Below are 13,972 nucleotides of genomic sequence, written 5' to 3' on the forward strand. Positions count from 1 at the left end.
TATCTCTAAAAGTCATTATTATAATAATGCAATTCAGTGATCAATAAATAAATAAGAGTTCATGCAATTATTACTTTATTAACTGTAGGTGACGACCAACTGCACTGCCAAAAATAACAATTGCCGAAAATAGTAAGTTCACAACTAAGACACCCAAAACACCCTATTAGTTCACTAGTGTCGCTATGATGGGCTAACTCCATCAATTGCGTAGACCTGCCAAAAACAGGGACATTACAGTGATACTTGTGAATATATGGTCAATAATGAAAGTATTAGCCCAACAGGCTTGCAAGGAGAATCAAATAGTTTTGGTAAAACACATACGCCTGAAATCTATTAAAACTACCAGGGTTGCCAAGAATGGGTCCCTATTTTCAAACTTACAACTAGCTGCGTATGTTTCCAAATCACTAAGTACAAGTTGTGTTTTGGACAAGATTATAGCCCCAAAGAGGATTACATTGATGTAAATTGTAAGATTGTATGCTCAAATGAGCAAGTGTGAACAATCAATTTTTCACGCACTATCAATGTTGCACTCATAATAAGGTGGACAATCTCCTTACATTTGTAGAATTATGAAAGTGTCATTGGTTTCATGGAGTATCTTATGTCTGCTTGCATTATGTGAAAGTGTGGGCACTTTGGGCGGATTGTTCTAAGAAGAGAAATTGGACATACAGATTTCTGTAGAGAGCTTTGTATGCACATAACTGCTATCTTGACAGAGAATTACACTAAGAAAATTTCACTCTGGGATAACTTAAATCTGTTGTATTTGGTTTCAGTGGGTGTACTTTTAGAGTCAACTGGTTGTTTCCTTGAATTGGCATGGTAAACTTTTATGAGGACCTAGAGATTTTGTTAAATGAATTTAGGTTGTTAAGCAAGAGGAATATCAATATGCAAGCACAGATAAAGAAATATAGGGAAGACCAGTGGGACACACAACAGTGAAAAGTGAGAGGAGTGATTGCATGAAAAAAAAAGGCTATATATGTGAGTTTGGTGCTTAATATTTATGGCATGTGTGCTTCTAGCCATAGTCTGAAAGATACATGATGGACTTTATATTAAATTATTTTATTTTGTATTCTTTTAAAACAGTATGTTATGTATTAGATCAAAGTTGATCAACATTTGGCTACATAGTATTTGGTTTGAACTCTTTAGCTTTAGTAATAATGGGCTAACCAATGTGTCATGCAGTGCTTTTTTGGATCCATATAACACAATCTCTCTCTCTCTCTCTCTCTGCTTATCAAATCATATTTTGAATTACTTTTGCTGTTATGAATAATTAGAATTTGTCTTCCATGAATTGGATCTCTGTTTAGTTTTCCTTAACAACACCAATATTTCTGATGTTACTTGTAGCTGTGTTGTTTTCAAGTAGTGTGTGCTTTTAATCTGTGGATAAGCTAATTGTTGTAGCTGTTTTTGGTTTAGCAAATCGATTTCTTGTTCCTGGGGCAACAATGGCTACACTTGCAATGCTTGGTGTGCTTCATGGCCGTCATCTTTACCAGGATAAAAAGGTCAGGTTTCCTCAAGGAGGATGTAGCCTTTTTAGACAAAAGATGGAGCTGATTATTGTTTATCTCATAATCTGGATAATAATGCTATGTTCACATTATGTAGGACATTAATTTCTTAATTTTAATGTGGTTTCTGGTTTTTTAATGTAAAGTTTATGTATCAATGTCACCAACTTTTCAGCGAATCAAATAATGATGAACAGTCAGAATGTTACAATTGAAATATGCACAAACTTATGCCAATAATGTGTTGTCTATTTAACATGCAGCAATCTAAATACATTGAAACATGTAGGATGCATGGCAGATTCTTGTATCAATCACTGTCTAGAATTATATAAATGTATATTCCCCTCTTATAACTTTGGTTAAATTATTATTAGATGGTTTGGGGTTTTTGTGTTTTATGGGTTGGCCTACACTTATGTAATTTGTTGTTATGTGCATAGCAGCAAAAATATGCGCTAACTGAAAGTATAAGATTCTTTGAAAATATCGGGATATAAATCATAAAGAATCAGATTTGAAAACAAAGACATAAAAAAATGTAGAGAAAGGGACAAAACCTTTTTGAAATTTTAGGCTGTTTACTTAGCATAAAGACAGAGAGCAAATAAAATTGATAATTCAACCCATGAATAGTAGAATATAGATTTTTGTTGTTTATATTCATATCACTGATTACATTGCATTGAATCGGAAAATATGTTGTGTGATTAAATGAACAGAATGTATTTAAAATATTAGTTTATCGATCTAGAAGTGCAATTAGAAATCTTAAGCACCTAGAAGGTGAAATAATAGCTGTCTACAATCAAAATCAACAAAATGATTAACTTTGAAATTGTCAATTGATTTGGCCTCACGGACCAGTGAATAAGGGGCACTCACTGGACTAAGGAATGGGGTTCAACTCTGGTAGGATGGCTTTGAAATCTCATTGAGGTAAGGAAGCAACACATGATATTGCCTATTAAAGCAGACTGGTGACCAATTTGTTGTTTTGGGTTACCGAGCCAAAAAGAGATGAAATAACGAATATGTCTTCTGTTAGGGAACTTATTGCATTTTGACACTTCAAATTAAAAAACAAATATCCTGTGGTAAAGCCTTTGCAAGTAATTTGTGACTCTAAAGGGAGGCATGGATGGTAATACTAATGAGGGAGGTGGTTGCATGTGATTCCCTATCTCCGAAAGAAGATTTAATGAATAAATAGTAATTTAAAATATAAATAAATGATCATAAGAAAGCTAAATATAAAAATAAATAAATAAATAATAATAAATATAAAATGTAATATGATTACAAGAAATAATAAGTTACCAATTCTGGTTTTGATGTTGATGTGGGTGCGGGGTGCTGATGTGTGGATGCGTGGATTTTTATTTTTGGGGATTTTGGATGCCTCCGTACAGATGTATATATATTTAAAAAAAGTAAAAAAATAAATATATATGAAGTTGTCAACTATAATTTATGACAATGTATGCAAAGAAATACAAGAAATATTAAATATACAAAAATAAACCATTCATTGATTCATTATCATAATCAAATTGAAATAACAGTAATGTCTAATTAGTAAATCACTCAAGTTCAAGATTCCAAAGCAATTCGAATTACAAAATCAAAACATAGTTCATGGTTCAATGTTGATCAATCAAGAGTTGAGGCTCAAGATTCACAAATCACATTTAGTCATTCAGAATCATAAGGATTCTCAAAAAAATTTACATTCTCATCATCTCCTCCGATTGCAACACTTGCAAATTCATTTGAACCATGCATGGTTCCAATTGTGCTAGATGCACATGCTATGATGTTATCAACATCATATTCCGCCATCATAGTAGATCCTAAAGTGTTGCATCCAAGTTTGCAGATTCAGGGGCTACATCCCAAAGCTTGGTTGATCCTTCCTTGTATCCATCCTCCTTACGTGACAAAAGACGCAAGTTGGTATGTATATAAACCAAGTCCTCAACATTCTTTGAGCCCAACCGGTTGCGCTTCACTGAATGGATATAGGAGTATGTACTCCAATTCCATTCAGCAGCAAAAGAACTTGCAACCTGAATAGTGTCCATAAAAATTTAAAAATTTAAAATTAAACATACAAATGAAAAACAAATTAAAGAATGTTAAACATTAAAGTGTAGAATACAATTGCTAAATAAATAAATAAATGAAAACTTACTTGTGAGAGGATCTTGATTGCAAGAGGTTGTAGATGCTTGAATGGTTGGCCATAGATGTACCACCATGTGATAGCTCCCATGTCATTTTGGTCCTTTATTGCATATGGAGCAAGTTTTTATCCTAAAGCAAATAAGCCAAATTCTTGCCTCACCTTTTTGTGCATTTCATCATCTAGGAAGAGTCTTGCAAATGTAGTGTAGCACCTAGTAGCAACTTCTTCATCCGCATATGGTGCAATTCTATCCAGCATAGCAAGTATTTCTTGGCTATAATACCTTGGAGATAAGGCATATGCAAGGAGGTGCAATGGGGTAATCATCCTCTCCCAACGATGATGAATGATATCCTCCACCTTTTTGCACAAGGCTTCACATTCTGTGGGGTTAGTCTCATGTGCTTGTATGAAAAGCTTTACCTTTTCTACCATGGTGTCCAAACCATCGTACACATCCCCCAAGCTAGGTGCATCTGTATCGGCAAAGCGTAGCATAGTGATGATAGGCTAGGTGAAATACAATACAAATTGCACACGAGCCCATCAATGCTCATCCAAGATCATATCCCTGACCTTCAAGGCTCTCTTTGAATTTCAAGCCTTCCATAAAGCCCCATTGGTTACAAATAACCATTTAACCCAATGCTGATTTCACCTTGAGGAGTTGTTTCAGAACAACAGTATGAGATGCAAATTTAGTCTCAGCAAGCTATATGCAAGTTGACAATATGACATCAAATAGAAAACAAAGTTATAAACAAGAAATTTGATATTAAACTTATTCAAAAAAAAAAATGAAACTAAATAATTACATTTTTAAATCCACCTTCAACAACTGCAACTTGGAGAATGATCTGAATATAGATTGTGACATGTCGTGGATTGTCACAAACATTTGTATCTCCTCTCCCTCTTGGTATATTTGCTTCACACAATCTATTTGGGTGCCAATTTGTTGCATGACGAAGTTGAGAGTGTATGGTGCACGGTGTCCAAAAAATATGGTCGTGTCGAGACTCAACGAAAGCACCTGCACCCCTACAATTCGTGGCATTATCTATGACCACTTGGACCACATTCTCACTACCCACCATCTCTATTGCCTCAATGAGAATTCTAGAAATGAATTGTGAATCCTTAACTTGTCCTTCACAATCAATAGCCCTCAAAAACATTGCCCCTTTGGGGGACATTGCAATCACATTTATCAATGGTTGGTTTCTTGTGTCTTTCCATCCATCAGATACAATAGTTATGCCGGAAGTTTTCCAAGATGTCTTAATTGGTTGAAGAGATTTGTCTATAGAAATTTTTTCTTTTTACAAAAGAGTAGTATGCACCTTTTCTTACCCAGGGCTAATGTAATCAGCTGGTGCTCTAAGGATGGCTGCAATCATTTACTTCCAATATGGCGATCTGACGAAATTGAAAGGAATACCATTGGCATAAAGGCAATGTGCAATTGCTTCATCAACAATCTCTCTTGCCTTCTTTTTGAATGCTTGATCCAGCGGACCTCTTTTGCAATTAATAACTTCTACTTCATCAATCTCCTCTCCCACTTCCAAGAATAGATGTTTGGAGGATGCAACATGATTAGTGGGCACATTCACTTTGCTCTTTGTAGATGAAGGTTTGTACAAACTTGTTTTTGATTTGCTCACTAAACGATTAACAAACTCTTGTTCTTTTATGAATCCTGCTAACTGTGCATCGCTCAACCTTTTTCCATCTTTACTTCCTTTGCACAATGCTATTCCTTTACCAATAGGGCCCATAAAATGAGCTTTGACCCGAGAATATGAGCTGTTGAATGGTTTACTATGACATATATTGCATCTCCAAATGTATGACCCACCTCTGGAAACCTGTGATGATCTTGTGGTGTGTCTCCATAATGGAGATGCCACATCAATATTGAAGTTATCACTTCGTTTTGCCCTGTTGCTGAACTTTGACTATCAGTAGTGGCCATTCTTGCACAATAGAAACTATGAATCTAATAAGAAAATAGAAAAAATCAACTTAGAAATGTTTAAACAAACTTACTCCTACATTTCTTTACAAAAAACAAAAACAAAATACCTTGAAAAATTTCTTCTAAAACTTGAAAAATTCATGAAGAACTAAAAAAAATCACTAAAAAAGCTCATGAAATGGATTGAATGCTTATCTTAGTTGCTTATTCGTCCTTTATGGAAGCTCAATAGACACCCTATGAATGATCCTCTTCAAAACTAATGACCTTGCTTTCAGAATGCCACAATGGAGACCAAATGAGAAGAGGGCCCAGTTGCAAACAAAATGGGAAGAATGGGCAATGAATAGCCTCTTTTAGGGCCATTTTAGGGTTGTGAGTCAAATTAAAAAAAATTTAAATCACATTTTTTTTTAAGTCACTTAAGTGATTCGATGCTAAAAACAAGCGGATGCTCACAGGATGTGCTTGGATGCTCACAGGATGTGCTTGGTTGCTCTCCAGATGCTCTCCGGAGCACCCTGCGCACATCCGCAAGAGATAATGGTGCTTCCTGACAACACCCACCACACCTCCTCTCACATCCACGCAGCTGTTTGCATCCGCATCCACACCCCCCTCTAAGCTTGATGCATCGGTAAGTTAGAGAAATATGATTAAACAAAGGCTAAATTGAAGATTTTAACTTATCCACTATTTACAGGCATAAATAATACATATATATACCTATAATATAATAATAATTACCATTAAATAGAATATTATCAAATTACAAACAAATAAATAATATAATCTGCTTAAATAATAAATTGCATAAGATAAATAATTATAATTTCCATTAATTAATAATATTATCAAATTACAAAAAATAAATAATATAATTTGCTTAAATAATAAATTGCTCAAGATATATAACTATGTATATAAACTTCTACTTTATACTAATGAAATCGCATAGATAACTACCTTGCCTTGGGAGAAGGAGATCTGAAACTAAAATAATGTTAACTATTATAATTCATTAGCAACTTAACCTATAGTATGTCAAGGCACCATCAGGGAAGAGGCGCATCTTCTTAGGCAACCCTCCATCGCATATTTATGGGAGCCAAATCTAATTGCAAGGGGATACTTCACATACTCAGAGAAAAATCATGTATAAAAAAACATACAAAATCAAATATCATAAAATCTAATCATCAAATAGGATGAAAGGAAAAAGAAATATCCCTTGAATGAGAAGGAGATAAATCTTATGTGAACATTGTTTCCTTTGATGGAATGAATGGCCAAACATTGAAGACATAATGCTAACGGGTATAAACAACAATACTTAGACACATCTATTGACAGATATATCAAATGGACACCATCATTGTGTTTAATTATTAACATTGAAATACAATAAACAAAGATCATGCATCAACAAGGCTGTTCATAATCTTACATAAGAAATAGTGTCTTTTGTTTTCCATGTATTGTATTAATAGCATGTTGGTTGCTTATATTCATATGCAATCGACTACTTTAATATCCGATGCATAGCATTTGCCACCATCTACATGACATCTATATATATATTTTGACATTCTTACCCAAAATATTCAATTCCCACTATTGATACTATCGGTTTTGTGTGTAATATATATATATATATATATATATATATTGGCATCCTTACCCGAAATATTCAATTCATATATATATATATATATATATATATATATATATATATATATATATATATATATATATATATATATATATATATATATATATATATATATATATATATATATAAACCGACCTTATAGATAGTAGGGCCGGCGGTCCTAATGGCACCAGCACTGCAGAGGTGCCATTAGAGCCCTGTGACGAATAGAGACTGGTAGCATCACCGGAAGTACCTACCTTGCCTATAATTTATAAGGGTAACTCCTTACAATAATCTGAAAGGGGGATTAATGCAAGAAATAGGTCATATGGGAACTTTGGGTGGGAGGGAATTATAATAGCTTTCCTTCAGGCCTAGAAAACCTCCAACAGATTTATAGTCTGTCGCTTTAAACCACTCGGCCACTCTCCTCCAGCGCAACTTTCAACCACTCCACTCTGCTGGTCGGGCCCCCTGCAGGGGTGGAGTGCAGCAGATCGGAGCAGTTCTAGTTCTCTCGGCCGCCGGCTGAAATATATATATATATATATATATATATATATATATTACACACAAAACCAATAGTATCAATAGTGGGAATTGAATATTTTGGGTAAGGATGTCAATATATATTTATATTACACACAAAACCGATAGTATCAATAGTGGGAATTGAATATTTCGGATAAGGATGTCGATATATATATATCTTACACACAAAACTGATAGTATCAATAGTGGGAATTGAATATTTCGGGTAAGGATGTCAATATATATATATATATATATATCTTACACACAAAACCGATAGTATCAATAGTGGGAATTGAATATTTCGGGTATATATATATATATAATGACAGTACTGCAATTCTTAATACAATTCCATTTTTATTGTAGAAGAGATCACCAAGGTTAGGGTAGAACATTAATGGAATTGACTTCCATAATACATATTCAAATTTTGAGAGAGCAATATTATTGATAGACTATTATGTTACATATATATAGATATATTGTTCGTAAAGACACCATCATACTTTGATTGCAAGGGGATCAAATAATGTAAATTATAGTGAGCAGAGAATCCAAGGTAATTACCCTAGGTTCCCAAGCTAACCATAGAGGGGCCATTACAATGGTATCAGAGCATCCAGCCTAAGGGGAACTAGTTGACACAATCTAGCCACCAAGCAATTAGGGCCCTATAAAGGTAAAAGAGAAAGATATAGAGACACAATCATGGTAAAAGCAAAGCATCGCACAAGAAGATAAATTATTTTGATAACAGTCGAAGGTTATATAACTGAACAAATAGTACAAGGCATGACAAGCAAGAAGGAAGCAATATCTTTAGGGCCCGTTTGGTTGTCGGAATTTTAGGATGTTGGAATGCTACAATATTGGAATTAGCCAGTTGTGGAATTTTGAAATCCAAAAAATGGTTTTTGGAATATGGTTGGAAATGTTTGGTTCACCTCAAAGATGAATGGGAAGATGCATTTTCTGCGTTTGGTTCTTGAAATTGGAGTTGGAATAAGGCTTTTATTTTTGAATTTTGAATTATTTTAAATTTTTAGAATTTCTCATATTTGAAAGAAAGGAATAATCTGCCTAAACTTTGCCAAGTAAATCATCAACAGCGGATTGCAAAAGCTCTTATAATAATGAGCTCGTAGGATTCAACTGTGAATAAAAAATGCAACACAGATTTAGTGATTAAATAATGTCATAGTTGAAAGGTGGAAGTATTTAACAGATCAATAGATGCTGATTAATTTCATTAATCTATACATGTTAAAACTCCAGAGGCATACAAAGGCCAGCAAAGAAAACTAGTGTTAGAAGATGCAAATTAGCAAAAACTAAGCTGCAAACTCATTTTCTTTGGGAGACAGATTTAGATCCAACAAAAGAGAGGCTCTTTTCGGTGTAAGTGGAAGGGGAAACAACTATTGTTCGTCTGAAGCTGTATTAAAATGGACTAAGCGGAAATAGCTTTCCGACGACATTCAATGTCACTTGTTGGTTTCCATCTCCAGTTGGGACTGTGGCAGGAGTCGAGATGCAACAGGGGCAAAGAGTGGTGATACGAGTGTTGTTGCTGTGCTGATCCAATAGCGTTCCGAGTGTAAGAGTGAGCAACGAGGATATTTTCATCCAGAGAGATGCCCAAACAGAATGGCTCTGATGCTGAAACGCCCAAATATAAATGCCTCTACAAGATGCCCAAATCGTAATGCCAAGAAGAGTCACGGACTTGAAAAACAATCAAATGTTGTTTATTCCAATTCTCGAAAAAGTGGAATTGGAATTAATTTTTTAATTCCAGGTATTTAAATGAAAGATTAATATTCTGGATTTGAGGTAAAAATAGAATTGGGAAATTCCAATTCCATTTTGTCATTTCCAAAACAATCGTGGAATATTAAAAATTCCGGTATACAAAGGATTGAATTAGACATTCCAAGAAAATTTGCGAACTTTGATCATAGTGAGATTACAAGAATAGTGTGTAACTATATTTTCAAATTTCAACTACATTAGATTAATACCTCACAAGTCAAGTGTGATGTTCCCTTTTTCTAGGATGAAGTTTAATGATATTGAATTACAATATAAGATTAAATAAACAAATACTAAAATATTATAATAACAATATAAACAATCCATATATAAAATATTAATAGAATATTAAACATGCTCATTCACTAATTATCATAATGTTATCATAATAACATTATCATCATCATATGATATAATCTATAATCTATAATATATGAATAATAATATATTATCATTTAAAAAAAAAAATTATTAAATATTATAATAAAAAAATTGAAATATATATATATATATATATATATCTATATATATGATACAAATAATAAACTACATATAAAATAGCACTGAAAATAAATATTACTAAATAATAAATGAAACAATATTAAATATAAATTAATACATAGTTCGGGGGAAAGGAGGACAAAGAAAAAGGGGGATATCATCGAATACTAATCTTAGAAAATAGAGACTTGACACAGCCAATCAACATACAACAAGTAACAGTCAGCACAGTCAACTATTCTAAATCAGTTAATATTTATATAATTTGTCTCAGCAAATATACAGTCAGCCACCAATTTTCATATATCTGATTTCTAATCAGAGACATGCATACAAAACATATGGTATTCAGAAATAATCAAACTCTAATAAATCAACAAAAAATAGATATTTTGATAATCAGGACTTGCAATTGATAATCAGCAAGGAGGCCTATAATACCCAAGATCAACTAAGATTGAATTTGATAGCACAACGCTAAGGATACAAGAAATCTAATAATTAGGTGGGGTATACGTGTTCAGAAGTAATTCAGAAGTAAAGTCCACACACAACTCAGAGTGAATCAGATGTGATATAATTAAATAAAACTCTTATAAAATTGATTACCAACAGTAAGAGCAATGATGTGCAACAATAAGAAACCATACAGCATAACACAATGATTTGTTGACTAGGGAAACCTTTGATCAGAGGGAAAACCTCAGTGGTGATGGCACCCACAAGATAATGTACTAATAAATAAGTTCCTTGTGAAAAGATGTGACCCTGTTAGGAGTCAAATAATGTTCATTTAGTACCACAGTCCCTATGAAAGGAAACATAAAGATAGATGCCATGAAATGACAAAATGAAGTATCAAACTTACCTTAGAAGCCAATGAGGAAAGTCAACTCAGATGTGAAAAATTACTGATAGAACCTGTCATATCAGAAACTGTTCTAGATCTGGGACCTGGAAACTAGTATCTGCAGATTTTATGAATCTAAAGGTATCCGGACAGGGAGGACTTCGAAGTCAAGGATGACTTGGGTCAAGGATGAGGTCGTCCTTGACTTATTCTACACAAAAAGTTAAGATCTAGAGCTTCGCCTGCAACTTGAAACATTAATTCTGAGATCCGAGCTCACCATTCCAAAAAACTGTAAATCTTCACTTGCATACAAGAAAAAGTTTTTTTGCTGGGGGGAGGGGCTTGCCTCGGTCAAGCCCCAAAGGAATCAACCTTAAATGGTAAAAGCATGTAAAAGCAAGACAAATGTAAATATTCACCTCGCTTGTCAAATCTCCATGGATGGATTGAGATCCGCTATCCACAAAGATACATTAATGCTTGTATGTAAATGATGATGTAGGATGTCTCCACAAAGGCCAATAGATAGACTAATGCCAAATCATATATCCATGAATGTAATATGCTTTTGGATGCTACGAGGATTGATCTTTTGAAAACTCCTTGAAAGCTTGCTTGAATGGATGATGCCTTGAATGAATCTTGCTTTCAAATGAATGCTTGTGGATGATAAATAGATGCCCATAGATTGCCTGCGTGTGTCATGGACTCGAGCATTAAGTGCATTAATGGATGTAGGAGATTGTTAAAGGGAGGACTAAAAGGTCTTACAAAGCAAGTGTACACTTTTTAAGCTGATACATGTAGCCCTCACATTAGTGAGAGTATGAGCCGAAATAAAACTCATGGTAAAGTAGATCAAAAGCATAAGATGAAGGAGAGAAGGAAGTAATCAAGCCCCCAATAGACTTGAGTCCTCGTCGAGTCCAAAATCAAGACAAAAGAGATATCATTGACGAAAACAAAAACAAAAAGAGTGAGATTAACTCTAGTAAGATTTGTGTCTCTTACTATGTATCACAAAAAAACACATGCTGCAAAGAGATGACATTGATAGTCTAGCAAGTTTGTGTGACATGCTAGTAACCCATTAAGGATACACCCTTAGAGGCTTGTGCCACCAAAAGGGAAATCCAACAAAAGACTATCTAGGCGTAGTGTGTTCTTAAGGGATCGAAAATGTAAATAAAGGGATAAGGCCTCCGGGACTGTAAGTAAACCAAAGAGGGATAAAAAAATGCAAGGATCAGGCCTTATAGACTGTTAATAATCCAATAAGGGATCTGAATATGTAAAAGATCATAGTGTGTGTACAACATGTGAGCGGAGAGTATGCTCCCATGTTAAAGTGATTGCTAACACTTCAACAGTAGCAATAACTTTAATAGAGTGTACATGAATCCACTAGAGACGTTTCCAATGTGAAGTTCCCCCAAGCGAGCACACATTAAGGGACATAGGCATATGACAAAAAGAGAGCACAAGAGGGATCTACCAACTCCAGGTTTATTATGATCATATGATAATATATAATGTATTATGTCAAATATGAAATCTCATCATTCCCAAAAGGAAATAGAACTATAAGAGAATGGAGCAAAAACATGTAAGGGTTATGAAGAAGAGTCTTTTTAGGCCACCATCACGGAGACCAAAAAGAATTCGGTGCTACCATGTCGCAATATTCCAAGCAGATTATACAAAGGCACATTTACAAACAATTACACATGTACACCATATAGAAGAAGAGAGTTACAAACAAAAGAATGTGTACAATATGATTGATTCCTTTATCACGTTGCGCCAACAAAGCAAGAAAGATCGGCTAAAGCAATCTAGACAAAACATAATACAGGCAACACATTACGAGGGAAGCACGTTACAACAGGCAAACACATAAGGACCATTGTACAAGAGGAGCTAATCAAGCATATCACTTGCTCCCCATCTCGGTTTATCGTGTTTAGGGAAGGTGGGTAACTTGCAAGAGGAGCAACATCAAGTACAAGGAAAGGAACAATAGCTAATTCCAAACAAGGACCGTGTTGTGAAGCTAGGGCACTATGTTTGGTACTAGGAGTGATTGATAATTATTGATATAACATCTGTGGTAAATCATGATCAAGATCAATAGTCTCATATAAATCATCGTAATCGCTAGCATATATATCATTATTAGCACCAATGACATCATCAAGAGTATTTTCTTCATCTAAATTAGTCATAATACAATCAAAGATACGGATAATATTATCATGTTTATCCATTTTATCATTATGCAAACTCACTTCTTCCACAATTTCAAGCATGAGATGGTCAAAGGGAAGAGAGGAAAGAGGTATATGGGATGATTAGGCATTTTGGGAAACATGAGTACGAGCTTTAGCTTTAGCTTGACGTTTTCCACAACAATCACAAGCACATTGGTTACATTTGGTTTTGGAAGATACTTGGGATGGGTTATGATCAATCAACATCGAATCCTCTCTCCTTGTGACGGAAGAATAGAAGGAACACTACTAGTTTGAGAGGTAGCAACAAGAGAAGGAGGTGGAGAGGTTGTCAAAGGAGGAATCAATGGGATAGGAAGAAGACCACAACTAGGATCAAGTTGGGTTCACTAAGTTCACCAATCTTTTGAGTTTTGAAAGCTTGATAAGAGCGGAAAAGATAATTAGGACATAGTGGGACTGTGTGAGATTCAATAGGTCAAAATAAATCAAGGCCAACAAAGTCTCAAGGCCTAGAATATGATAAAGCCTACAGTTAATGGACTTGATTTTGCCATCATGGAGGAACTTAAGGCATTTATGTATAGGGGAAGCTATAACTTGCATGTAAGAATGCCAAGGAATACCAAGCTTAACTTGAATTTGATCGGAAGTAGGAATAACAAAGAAAG

At 34.4% G+C, this 13,972-nt stretch overlaps 1 protein-coding gene across 3 annotated transcripts in view; it reads left to right on the forward strand.

Moving 5' to 3' along the window:
• PSD1 (phosphatidylserine decarboxylase 1) overlaps positions 1-13,972 on the forward strand; it is a 237,285-nt gene that overhangs the window by 32,559 nt on the left and 190,754 nt on the right. For all 3 annotated transcript variants that reach the window (XR_016352819.1, XR_016352818.1, XM_089787359.1), the window contains exon 2: positions 1,453-1,541. Coding sequence is in view for 1 of the 3 variants with exons in the window: in XM_089787359.1 (XP_089643485.1) it covers positions 1,453-1,541 (89 nt within the window). In the remaining 2 variants the exon portion in view is untranslated. The remainder of the gene's footprint in view (positions 1-1,452; positions 1,542-13,972) is intronic.

The sequence above is a fragment of the Cupressus sempervirens genome, chromosome 6 (assembly GCF_028749045.1).
Source record: "Cupressus sempervirens isolate cs-2001-9-10 chromosome 6, ASM2874904v1, whole genome shotgun sequence".
Classification (NCBI taxonomy): domain Eukaryota; kingdom Viridiplantae; phylum Streptophyta; class Pinopsida; order Cupressales; family Cupressaceae; genus Cupressus; species Cupressus sempervirens.